This window comes from Heterocephalus glaber, unplaced genomic scaffold (assembly GCF_053883595.1).
Source record: "Heterocephalus glaber isolate CG9 unplaced genomic scaffold, H.glaber_assembly_v1.0 deba00001461, whole genome shotgun sequence".
NCBI classification, from domain to species: Eukaryota; Metazoa; Chordata; class Mammalia; order Rodentia; family Bathyergidae; genus Heterocephalus; species Heterocephalus glaber.
The window spans coordinates 48,207,485-48,221,625 of NW_028258308.1; the positions used below are offsets into that span (position 1 = coordinate 48,207,485).

The 14,141-nt window shown below is 37.2% G+C and overlaps 1 protein-coding gene across 1 annotated transcript; it reads left to right on the forward strand.

Moving 5' to 3' along the window:
* The first annotated feature begins 7,392 nt into the window (after positions 1-7,392).
* On the forward strand, positions 7,393-7,923 carry LOC147826845 (olfactory receptor 14I1-like). The gene has a single exon (XM_087216986.1). The coding sequence runs from the start codon at positions 7,393-7,395 to the stop codon at positions 7,921-7,923; it is 531 nt and encodes a 176-aa protein (XP_087073112.1).
* Positions 7,924-14,141: the final 6,218 nt, after the last annotated feature.

A 14,141-nucleotide genomic window follows, 5' to 3' on the forward strand; every position in this document is an offset into this window, starting at 1 on the left:
ATCAGGAACAAGACAAGGATGTCCACTAGCACTACTCCTGTTCATTATACTTTTGGAAAGATTTGCCACAGCATTTAGACAAGAGAAAGAAATAAAAGTAATTAAGTTAGGAAATGAAGAAGTCAAATTGTCATTATTTGCAGATGACATGATATTCTACATAGAAGACCCCAAGAATTCCACTAAAAGTCTTCTAAACTTCTAGACTTAATAACCAAATTCAGTCAAGTAGCTGGATACAAGGTCAGTGCACAAGAATCTATAGCTTTCCTCTACAGGAACAACAGACTCACTGAGAGAGAAATAGGGCAAACAGTTCCTTTCACAATAGCGTCCGAAAAACTGAAATCAACCTAACAAAATAAATCAAAGACCTCTTCTCTAAAAACCATAGCACTTTGAAAAAAGATATTGAAGGGGATATAAGAAAATGGAAAGACATCCCTTGCTCCTGGGTAGGAAGGACCAACATAGTAAAAATGGCTATACTTCCAAAATTGCTATATAGATTTAATGCAACTCCAATTGAGATCTGAGCAGCATACTTCATGGACCTTGAGAAAACAATCCAAAAATTCATTTGGAACAAGAACAGACCCAGAATAGCAAAAGCAATTCTAGGTAACAGAGACATGACAGGAGGTATTACAACCCCCAACTTGCAACTGCACTATAAAGCTACTGGGATAAAAACAGCATGGTGCTGGCAAAGAAACAGACCCTAGGACGAGCAGAATAGATTGAGAGATGCAGAAACAACTCAAGACACACTCAGTCACCTCATCTTTGACAAAGGAGCCAAACATCCTCACTGGAGGAAAGATAGTCTTTTTAATAAATGGTGCTGGAGAAATTGCGTTTCAAATTGCCAAAGGTCTAAAACTAAACCTGTATCTCTCACCATGCACTAAACTAAAATCAACATGGATTAAAGATCTAAATATAAAAACAGCAGTGCTGAATAGGCTGGAATAGAGGTTAGGCAGAACTCTTGAAGACATTTGAGGAGGAAAAGACTTTATGAACAAAACCTCAGTTGTCTTTGAACTAGCACAATCAACAAGTTGGATCTCTTTTTACTAAAAAACTTTTTCTCTTCTACCTTTTGCCCCAGATTCTGTTCATCAGGCTAAATACAGCCGGCAGAATTTATGACACAGCCTGAAATTTAGGCAGTCCTGACATTTACTCCAACAGGACGATTAGTCCCACTGCCTTGAATCTCATCCTCTTACAAATTCTCAGGATATGGAAAGAATACAGACTGATTTTTTTTGCCAGAATGTGTAACATTCATGCCTCTTGTGTACTTCCTTAAACATTCCCATTCTCCATGAAACCTTCAGAGCCTGGCATTTACTGTCCCAATTCCTAATATCATTCTGGTCCTCTGAGCTCTAATCAAAACCACCATCAGCTTCAGCATATAATATTGTAGGCCTTCTCTATCCCACATCTTCAAACCTTTCCAAACTCCTTCATCAAACCAATTCTAAACTTCATGATCAGGCACAGTCATGGCAATTACACTGCACCTATTTCTAGTATGGTCCCATCTCTAGTACTAAATATATGACACCCACAAATTAAAAGACTAGAGGTTTAATTAGGCTAATAGTTTTACAGGATTTAATCCATGGACACCTCCAAAAGCCTCAAAGCAGGACTATCATAGCATAATGCTATGATGAAGCCAAGGTGCAGAGAAAGGGGATCATGCTGGAAAGGAAAGGGACTAGGAATCAAAGATAGACCTCAAGGTCATGTCTCCTTGACCCAGACAGATACACCCATAAGTGCATTTTACTTTTCCCATAGGTGGCTCCCAACCCAGTCAAGTTGACAATAAAGCCAAATCATCAGCCAATATCCCACATTACAATGATTGTCTGAATCCTTTGGCATTGATGTCACTCTCTATTACTGTCAAAACTAATATATTTGATACTAGTGCAGAATTTAAAAGTCATGATGTCAAGTTACATGGATGATTCTTTATATTATCATTTTCCCATTATTCTAACCATAGTTTGACCATTTTACATGTGGTAGATATCGGTATATGAGCATGTAACAGTCTTGAAAATTACAGCATACAGAGGAGAAAATTAGAATGGATGAGGGAAGATAATGGCAAGTGACTGAGTATATTATTTATGAATAACCCTCAGCAAACCAACCAACCAAAGTGAAGTACATCATAAGTGAGCCACAAGAAGGACTTGCATTGTTTACCTAAGTAGTTCATATGTTTATTTCTTTCAGCAGAGTTTCCACCATAACAGATGGATTTATCCAAGCACAGCATTAGATTATAAAAGTCACCACAGTCTCTGTTGATCATCTGTTGATAGATGACACAATCAAATGTGATTGTATAAATCAATTTGAAAAAGAAGAGTTTTCTTGGTATGGCAGCTTTTGGTGCAGCAGACAATGTTTGAGGTAGATTTCTTGTCTTAACTTCATTTACATTTATGCCAAGGCAGCATAGGGGGATTTTACAGAAAAGATGCCCACTCAGGTGTGTTTATGCCTGACGCCAAATTCTTCTTTGTGCTTTAGTGCAAATTAGGACTTATAGACAAATATTGAGTTGCAACTAGCTATGAATGATCCTGGAACCAATAGAAATTTGTTTCCACTTTCTCCAACATGAACTTTCCCATGTGTGTGCTATCTCAATAAATACTTAACAGATAAAATTATATTCTGGACACACACAGAATAGAGCTCCCTGCAGGATCCCGTTGGCCTTTGCTTAAACCATTAGTGAAGGACTAATAATATGCATGCCAGAAGCTCCATTACTGAAGCTTAAGATATTTTTGAATGTTACTAAAGATTACAAAATCAGAGTCATGAAATTGTCAATAAACTGTTGCATTACCTGTTGTTTGCTTTTCTTATTTGATCTGTGGCATAATTTAACAATAAAATCCTCACTTTAGGTTTGTGTAGTGCTGCATGACAGCTACCGATCTGAATGAGTAAAAATAAAACCTAACCCTAAAGAGTCAAATGGTACATTTGATACATCAAGTAAATTTCACCACAAAGTAAATCAGAGAATCTTAAAGTTCATGAAAACACTCCTGTTTAATATGATGATGTGGCTTCTCTATGGTCTTTCTGCTAACACAAGTTCCCCAATGTGAGGGGAATGAGAGATGATGGAAGCTTTAAGAGGTGGCCTAGTGAGAGGCAAATAAATTTTGAGTTAAAATCCTCAGAAGAGATTCCTAGATTGCCTCCAGGAGTGACCTGTTTACCAAAAGTTTGCTTCAGTAGTGCAAGCTGCCCTCAGCTGCTCACCAGCACCAGTGCCCATGCCATGCTCTTGGAAATCCAGAACTGTTTGATAAATAAATAAATACATCAAAAGAGTAAATTCATTACCACAGGCATTTTGTTATTTTGAGAACAAAGAAGACCAAGACACAGGACACACACAGTGTTGAGCTAGGTTTCCTGAAGGATTACAAGTTCCTACTCACTACACTATCTATCCATATACCATCATAAAAGCTACACTGAGGACAAGGAAGCTTTGTGACAATGGGGGAGAAGAGCCTCGGTCCATGAGCTTGGGAAAGCTGTGCAGCAGTCATGTGCTTCTGAGGAGAAACTTGCTCACCAGGAGAGCTAATGGGATTTGTTGAACAAGGAAGAAACTACCTTGCATCAACATAGAACTAGAAAGAGTCAGGAAAATTGTGATTGCATTGACTGCATAATGGCAAAATTTGAGGTATTTACTATAATGTAATTAAATTAATATATAATCATTTTTGAACTGGAAAATTCAATGAAAGTAAACTCGTTCATGAAACATATTTCTGTTTTATTAAGTATCACACACATACTACTTCTTTATAGTCTATATTGGAATTTTTAATTTATTAATTTTATTGGTATATTTAAGTCATACAATGTAATAACATTCATCAATGGAAATTTGCACTTTTACATAATCCATCTTGGTTCTTATTTTTCCCCATTCCCCTGCCCTCCCTTCAACCACCCCACCCCTCCCTATCTACAAAGACTTTGTTTCCATTTTTTTCATTTTCTCATATTAATTCCATTCTCTTCTTTCTTTTGCCCTACCCCTACAAATTCCCCTTCTCCTTTGCTCCTTGTCTTCCTATTTCACATTATCTATTATACCTTTTAGTCCTTATTTACACTCTCAGATTCTCACACTAGAGAGATTATTCAGTATTTACATATGTGTGTCCTACTTATTTCACTTAAGAGTATCTCCTCAATGTGCATCCATTATCCCCTGTATATTATCAGACCACAGTGTGATGGATTTGGAGATCAATAGCAAAAGAAACCACAAGAATTTCAAAAACACATGGAAACTGCACCACACTTCTGAATAACCACTGGGTCATGGAGGAAATTAAAGAGGAAATCAGAGAGTTCCTACAATTAAATGACAATATCAATACAGCATATCTGAATCTATAGGACACAATGAAAGCAGTTTTAAGGGGAAAAGCATAGCAATGAATATTCACATTAGGAAAACAGAGTGATCCCAATTAAACAACCTGATGTTGAACCTCCAGCTTCTAGAAAAAGAAGAGCAGGACAAACCCAAATCTCATACAAGGGAGCAACTTATAAAGATCAGGGCAGAAATCAATGCAATGGAGACTAAGAGAACAATATAAAAAATCAATGAAGCTAAAAGTGGATTCTTCAAAAGAATAAACAAAACTGAAAACCCTTAGCCAACCTTATCAAAATGGAAATTTAGTTAGTCTTAATGGTGTGGCCAAAGCATCCTGGCCAATTAAGGGCAATTAGAGGCTGAAGGAAAATGGGCCCTTTGGAGCTGGTATCACTAGGTCCCCAGAGCTCATCAGAAGTGCGACCCTCACACATCTGTGCTGAACACTCAGCAGGCTCACAGGTGTTTCAGAAGCAGTGCTGGACTCACATTCCACACTGGAGTCTCACTTGGAAGTATCTTTATATTTCCTCACTGAAGAAAGAAGCAGGAGCAAGGGTCTCATCAGGTCTCCTAACATTGAACACAAACAACATTCATGGTTAATGTGGTAAAACTCAGTGCTTCAATGCTCAGGTAATTTTGTATATGTTAATTTCCACATTTCCATTAACATTGGTAAAACATAAGTCACATACTAGTACCTGTGAAATTAAGACTTCAAAATCTTCAGCTAAGGTAACTATTACAGCTCCATATGATGTATGTGTACTTGCAGATAGACTGAACTATATGAGATTCTGGTGTTTATTTTAGGTAATTACTTCTTCCAATGTTTCCTTTGGTGCTGTGTTTCATATGTCACTCAGGTCTAAAGGCAGAAATCATAGTGAGGGAAATTTACCCTGGAACATAGCATCAGCACATGTGAATTTAACATTTCTTCAGCTGGATTTAAAAGGGTAACTAAAATTGTATAAGCTAATGAAATTTATAAGAGAATTTCATGGAAATATGAATTTCATGAATAAATATGAATACATGGAATTTCATGTATGCAAATGTAGCCTGTAACAAAAAATGTTGAGATGTCTAGTCTCGTCATTATTATGGACAATTTTTATAAAACCTGGATTTTGTATATAAAATCATAAAGCTGATTTTTAGATATATTATTATATTTCCCCCATTTTACAATTTATGGGGAATTAGCACTCGCACTCATTCTGTTGTTCACATTTTAAAATTGTGGCCAAATAATTCCAAGGTGTCATCACTGAGAACAAGGATAATACTTGGATTTCCTCTTGTGCACAGGATCAGGATGTGGTGTGCAGAATGGAAATGTAAGCTGAATTCAGCTCAGGGAACCTGGAATATTTGTTTTCACTGAGAAAGGAGGACATGTAATAAGAAGAGATGGAGAAAGGGAACCAGGTTTTGAATGACCCCATCTGTTATTTTGAGGAAGGAAATTAAAAATCACCTTAGTGTGGCTTGCAGCAGTGATCTACACCATGTCCCAGCATCAGCCCCAACAGGTAGCATTGGATTTGAGACTGATATTCTGTGCTCAAAGGATTTTCTCTTCACTAGAGAAATAAGGCTAAGGGAAAAAACACATGTAATTGAAAGAATTTACAGGCAAAAAAATTCTTATAAGTATTTGAAAAATTGAAAAGTCATATGAATGTACCACTGTCAGTAATTCATTATTTTTATGCACATAAAAAGCATAATTGTGAATGTTGTTGCAATGGCAATTACCTATAAAGTATTAAAGATGCAGATGACAGTATTTTCAATATTATAATCCCAAAATTTTGCTTTTTTCCCAATGAAAATAAAATAACACTGAGATTAGACCCCTTTGTATAACTAATTTTGACCCTGAAAATACAATGTGTAAACAGATCATTTGTGATTTTAATGCTTCAAGAGAAGCACAGGTAAATCAATTTCAAAAAATTATTTGAGAATAGTAAGAGTTAAGCAAATGAAAGGAAGCAGAGGGGAATTCTGAGAAGAAAGTTGATACATCATTAAATATTAGAGTCTGTTCCTAGGAGAAGATTGCATGTAGGAAAACTACTTCAATAAGTTCTTTTCTTCTTTCTTTCTTTCTTTCTTTCTTTCTTTCTTTCTTTCTTTCTTTCTTCTTTCCTCTTGTATTTATTTATAAAACACAAAAACAAGGCAGTACAAGGTGGGAACAGCCTATATACTGCCAATAGGAAAACAGAATTTTAACAACCCAAAAGAAATATCATCTTGCATAGATGACATTACAAAGGGGGAAAGAAAGGGCTCATAGACACATCCAGAAGAGCATCTGAAGTGAGAAAATGGTGCAGTGTGACCAGTCAGACATTCTTTAGATGAAAGCCATAGTCAACATGACATGGTTCAAGCATTAGATCTGTTAGAGAAAACTGATGAGAGAATCAGCTACTGAAGGACCACATCACAGTCATCCTCCAGCCCAGGACCCAGAGAATGAGGAGCAGATGTGGGATTTTGAACATCTGGGGTTATTACAGAAGCTCTCATAGAGTAGCTCAGAGAAAGCCACACAAAAATGAATCAAATGGAAAAAACACTCAAAAGTATCCTGTAGAACTATAAAACACAAATAAGCCAAATAAGCAAAAGATTACTTGGACTTGGATGCATTTTAAGTACTTTATTGATTAATTCACACATTTGATTATTATACACACAACTAGAATATGTATCAGCAGTTTCAGAAAGAAAATTGAATTGGAAAATGACCCTTCACTGTACTTCAACATAACTATGTCCATTTACTCCATCCTGAGATTCTGATTAGAAGCCACATTGGAGTTCTGATGATCTACATTCCTCTGGTAACATCTTCTGGTCACTTTAACCTCTGACTCCGTAGAGACCATGGCAGGTAGGCAGACATGAACAACCTCACCATCTTCACAGAATTCCTCCTCATGGATGTTTCAGGCTCCCATGAGCTCCAGGTTCAGCAAGGTGTGCTGTTCTTAGTAATTTATCTGGGAGCACTAACAGGGAATATTGTGACTGTCACTGTCATCATCACAGACACAGAACTGCACTCTCCCATGTACTTTTTTATAAGCAATGTGACCCTCGTAGACCTCAGCACCATCTCAGTTATTGTTCCCAGAGTTGTCATGAATTCCATGACAGGCAGAAAGACCATATCCCTAATAGAGTGTGCAGCTCATATTTTCCTGTATTCACTGTTTGCAGCTGTAGAGGTTGCCCTCCCGGTGGTCATGTCCTATGACCGCTATATGGCCATTTGCGACCCTCTGCACTACAATCTCTTCATCACCCTGAGTCTGTGCACTCAGGCTGCAACTGGATCCTGGGCCTCTGGCCTGGTCTACTCTGCTATACACAGGCACTCTCTTCAGGCTTTCCTTCACCAAGACCAATATGATCCAGCAATTTTTCTGTGATATTCCTCAAATTTTGAGGATTTCATCTTCAGATGTCCAGTTTTCTGAATTTGTAGTGATTGTTGTGTTTGCATTGTCTTCATATGTTTAAAATTTTTGTTTGTGCCATACATTTATATATTTTCAACTGTGCTCAAGATGCATTCCGTGGAAGCCCATAACAAAGACATATCCACCTGTACCTCACAGCTGACCATTCTCCTGTTTCTCATATCTGCGGTGGTGGCTGCCTTAGGTCCCATTGCAAAGAAACCATCCTTTAAGAATCTGTGGACTACCATTTTCTATACCATAGTGCCCCCATTTGTGAACCCCTTTATCTACTGTCTATGCAACAGGGAGATCAATGTGGCTCTGTGAAGGATATTCAACAGATATTCTCAGTTCACAGTCAAGGTTTTTCTGCAATAAAGCATAAATATCAATTTATAATTTGAAAGTAGTTTTCTTCATATTTGATGAATTTTTTTTAAAAGCTAGGATCTAACCTGTTGGTTCTCATTTTAAATGTTTCTGTATGTTTTTGTTGTCTATACTTATGATGAAGTAGGAATTTTGTTTTATTTTTCATTCTGAGTTAGTTGTATATTTCATGCTTTCTGAAAAACTAGAAGTGTTGTCAATACTGACAAAATATTTTGAAAATATTTGGGATGATTTAGAGCTATAAAGAAAAGACAGGAACCATAAGGAGCAGGGCATGTGTTATGTGTTGCACCTTAAACAGATGCCTGTGCTTTTGAGAGAACTTCAGGTGGTGGATCTGACCAACCCAAAGAAGCACACTGAGTGGTCCTGTGAGAAGACCCTGGTGTCTGCCCTGTGCTCTTTGGATTTGCTCTTCCACTCAGGCTTGGATAAGTGACAAGGAGATCAGACAGGGGGACAACTCAGGCCTGAGTACAATGAGATCCTTGCCAGCCCCTTCTGTTGCATTGCTAAAATACTTTCCTCATTCAATGAAAATCAAGATAAAAACAACTGACCTTTAAAAAATTTAGTTTAGAAAGTTGTTTTCTTTCTCTGTTATGGGTGAAAATATGCAGGACACACTTGATCCATTCACACTTTGTGGATAAAAAACAAATCATTGTGTATTATGGAGAAAAATGAAATGATAACTTCTACTGAATTTTCTTAGAGACCAGCAGATAATGCTTGCACTGTGTAGTGCACTTTTTTCATCAATAGCACATACAGATGGATTCACCCAACACAATGAATTTTATTTTTCTTGCTTCTAAGAGCTGAATCTGCACTATTTGTGTCTAATGCTCATATTGGAGACGTATCTCAGAATTGAATCAAAATTTCCCTCATTTTTCATCTAGAAGCCCTGGCTAGGAAAACTTCAGAACTAAGAGGCTGGCACCCATTTAGCCCCAGTTCAGCACTGGAACAGCAGTCACATAAGGTGCCCTGCATCTCCATACTTATTGTTCCTCACAGAAGCAAGTGGTGTTTGGCATCATGGACCTCCTGTCATCTGGAGCTCATGTCCTAGTCAAGGTCTGGATGGGGCTCACCCTCCTCTGATGCCTGACATACCTCAACTTTCAATGTTTCATCACTGATGAGGCTACATTTGTTCTCCAGCTTTATCTACATATATATATATAGGTGACATTGGAAATTGTGTAGTGTAAGGGGTAAATCTTGATTTGATTTTTGCATTTGTTCTGAAAAATTTCCCCCAACCAAACTAACATATTCACATTTCTTTTCTAAATGTTTCTGTACCTAGGTCAATTCCATAGCTGTTTTCAAGAGAAGAAATCACTTTCAAATTTATATTTAAGTAACACTCTTACAAAAGTAGGGAGTTAACAATTCTGAATCTTTGAATGTTTTATATGAATTTATTTTGCCCCATTCCTTTACTACCATCTACATTTATATGTAGACTTTCTGTCCAATATTTTTATTCCAAATATTTAAATGAACAAATGAATTCTTTTATAATTTCCAGTGTTAATTTATAAACTTTGTCATTCTAGTTCTTCTTTATTTTGATCTTCTACCTAGAACTTATTTTCTATTAAGAGATATTAAAAATTCCAGATTAAATTTGCGCTTGTATATTTTCAGGTAAGGTACCATTATGACTTGGTCCTTTTATTTGCATAATTCACATTTCCATTTTTTTATTTTTGTAATTTTATTTGTTTATTAATCCTTGACAAATTGTACATACTTATAGAATGCAGTGTAATACTTTGATATAAATTTTACAAAATGGAATGTTTAAATGAGGCAACTTAGCACATCTATCACTGATTATGTTAACCACATGAGGGTGTGATATCTTTAAAATCTACTTTCTTCAACTATTAAGAAAAAGATAATTTTCTAGTCTAATAGTGGTTGTTCTGCACAGTAGATCGCTAAAATCGTTCTTTCTCTTTAATTGAAGTTTTGTATACTTTCATCAATATTTCCCATTGCTATCATACCCTGTCATGGTTTGTGTTTAGATATCTCCCCAAAGCCTCTTGCCAATGAGGTGGGATTTTCTTTTTCAGAGGTAGTTAAATCTGGAATGTGTGATGCTGGGTTTAAAGGTGTGTGGTTAATGAACTACTACAGGTGAGTGATTGTTTGGCACTGCCCTAATCCTGGTAGTCTGCATAAGATAAAAGGAGCAGAAAGATGTTGGTAACCCTCTTATTACCTTTGCTGGCTTGTTAGTGCCATATTGTTTCTGCTCAGCAACACCTCTTTGTCACCTCTGCATTGGAGTCAGCTAAATATGGACTGAAACCTCCACAAGGTATAAGCAAAATAACCCCCTTCCCATCCATTTTTGAGCGTCAGGCATCTTGTCTTAGCATGAGAGAGAAGGTGACTAACACAAACCCCCTATGCAAGGATATGGTAAAATAAAATTTACTCTGCAGATTTATGAATTCAACGTTAACACTTTCCACATATACATAAACTCATGGAGTGTTTGTCTATTTGCACCTGGCTTATGTCACATAGAATGTCGTCTAAGTGAAGCCATGTTGATGCAAATGAAAGGACTTCTATTTTTTGAAACAGGGACTTGCTATATAATTCACACTGGCCTTGAGCTCACTACATAGCCTAGACCAGCTTCAACTTGTAGACATCCTCCTGCCTCAGCATCCCAAGTCCTGCCAAGACAGGCATGAGCCACCATGCCCAGCACTTTTTCCATTTTTAAGCATGTATAATTTTCCATTCAGTATATATAGGACATTTCATTTACCCCTTATCTAATGAGGGAACCTAGGTTGCTTCCATATTTTAGCTACATAAACAATGCATCCATGAAGAGAGGTCTGATATTCCTTCAGTAGATTGATTCCAGTCCTTAGAAACAAGGGAGGGGAATTCTCTATCATGTGGTACCTCTGTAGTTAGTGTTTTCAGGGACCTCCATGCTTTTTCCCATATTAGCATGATTTGCCATGCTAATATGCAAACCTACAAATGAGGCCCAGGGTTGATTTTACTCTACACCTCACCCACACTGTCACCTTTCATCTTTGTGAGAATAGCCATCTTAACAGATGTCAGGTGATGCCTCCTTGCAGATTTAGTTTACATTTCCCAATGACTGGTACTGATGAGGTGTTTTCCTTTTATCTATTTGCCACTTTACGTCTTCTTATGAGAACTATCTATGTAGGTGCTCTGTCCTCTTGGACTGGATTATTTATGTTCTCCATATTGAGTTGTTTCAGTTCCTTACATATTTCTATATTAGTCCCATATCAGTATATGAATCACAAATATTCCTCCTACAAGTTGTTTCTTCACTCTGTACATTTTTTGTCTTTCTCAGGGAAAAAAAATTAGTTTAATGAACTCTTGTGTGAATGTTTGTTTGTTTTCTTTGTTATCTGAGATTAGGGGTCATGTCCAAGAGGTTTTGTCCAGCTGAATGAGAGGAGCAATGCCCCAATGTTCTCCTCTAGCAGTTACACAGAACAAGGTTTTAAGTGATAAAGTTTTTGAGTTGATTTTTGTATGTGGTATCAGATAAGCATCCTGTTTCCTTCTAGTTGGCAATATAAAGTTTTTCCATATCATCTCTGTTCTGTGTTTGTGGGACTTTGTAATCATTGAGTTGATTTTGATTGAGGATTTATTTCTGGGCTCTTGCTTTCTTGAATTAAGGGTAAATGCAAGGCAGGAAATTATAGCATGGCAAAGCAGCTGGGCATCTGGGCATGACCTGCCATATGGCTCCTGTCTGGATGTCCCCCCACAGCCTCACACAGTCATAGATGGGGCTTTTAGAGGTGGCTGGACCTGGGGTGTGTCATGCTGGGATTATGTGTGTCATACTGTGATCAGTGGTGGGTAATTACTAAGTTAGTTTGACACAGTTGATTGGTTCACCATAGTTCTGGGTGTGAGTTATGGGAAAGCCTTCCTGGGATTGACTGCTCCCTGTCCTAAAGATGTATACCCTGAGTAGAATATAAGGGACAGGAAGAAGGCTGCTATGGTTGCTTGTTGCTTCATGATTACCACTAGATGCCTTTGGCTATGCTGACATCTGCCCCCCATGAACTGTTTTAATCTGCGATGCCCCTCCGATTTGCTACCTTGGCTTGGAACCAGCCACCTATGAACTGAAACCACTACAAACCATCAACTACAATAAACATTTCCTACTTTCACTAAAGATATCTGGTATTCTGTATCAGCAGCAAGAAAAGTAACCAAGACAACTTGTCAGTCAAGGAGACCTGGAACAGTGGCCAGAAACCATGTGCAGAAGAGCTTCAAAGCCCTACACAGGATGCCAGATCTGACCTCAGAGCATCAGTAACAAAGATGTTGGCCATTGGCCTCAGGGCCACTCTCTTCTTTTTCTTGCTGTGGCCCACATTGTGTGCAGGACATATTTTCCTTTGCCACACTTCTTCAGAGCACACTTCTTCTCCCTGTTCTCTCCCTTCTTTTACATTTAAGAAATGAAAATCTCAGTGTTCCACAGTTGTGTAATCCAACTAACTCCACAGGTCAACAGCAGCCTGCAAGAGAATCACATCATTCAATAGTGAATATAACTGCAATTTATGCTACTCTCAGGCTGTTTGTGTTTGTGTAAATTGGTACCAGACATTGAAGTCAGGTATTACAATATTTCAGCCCTGTTATTTTGCTTCAAGATTGCTTTGGATACTTGCAATTTTTATAGTTACAGAGAAAATTATAAATGTTTTTCATGAGAAATATTGAAATTTTGAAAAGAAGTGCATTTACTCTGTAGATGATTGGGAAGTACGGACATTTTAATATTTTAGCAATTCTGATTCTTCCAATCCACTAAGACAGGGACCTTTTCATTTATTTGTATCACCTACAATTTCTTTCATCAATATTTTATTCAGTATTTACGTCTTTCTTGTAGGGCTTGAGAAGATTTTACTCTGTAACTTACTTGTTCCTTAAAATCATTGAAGACTTTCAGAACAAGAAATGAAACCACCAGATTGGCATTTTTAAAGACTACTGTGGCTGTAGAATGCAGAATATATTGAAGGAGCTAAGGATGGAAATGGTGAGGAGTGGCTGTGAGTGTCCTGCAGATGACAGTATTGTGGACCATGGTGGTAGTTGCACTGTTAGGGAGAAGTGAATGGATTGAAAAGATACTTAGATTGTAAAATTCATCTCTCCTGATTAAATGTGAAGCATAGAGAGGAAGAGGCTGAAGAGTAAACAGGTAAGAAGCCAGCAGATGGCTCTATGGCAATCCTGTTAGTGGAATTCAGTGCCAATATGAAAATTCAAAATTTTTATACCATTCTCACTGTAGTTTCTTCAGTTACAAATAAATTGTCTCTAAAACTATCACAACATTGTAGAATGATATGGCCCAGAAATTTGTATACACACAGTACAGGAGCAGTTGTCGCCAACCTCTGCATGATGCCATGATCTATAGTATTTGGTATAAATTAACAATGTCAATGCACTGTCAGTATCTTATATCATAGGGAGATTCTTTTACTTTATAGTCTCAAATATTCGCTTTCCCAAAGCCAATGTTTTGGAATAGATTGATTTGATCAATGGTTTAATTATTCATTTAATTTCATAGTATAATTATTTTTCTAGTTCAATGAAATACAAAGCACATAATAAAAAATATAGCTGTACTCTGAAAAGATACTTCAATTTTTCCTGCCTATGTTTCTGTTGACTAGTAATTGTCTATCACCAAGTGTTACTTC

What these genes read in the sequence shown, in the direction of transcription:
- LOC147826845 (XM_087216986.1), top strand. Translation starts at nt 7,393, where the DNA reads ATGAACAACCTCACCATCTTCACAGAATTCCTCCTCATGGATGTTTCA.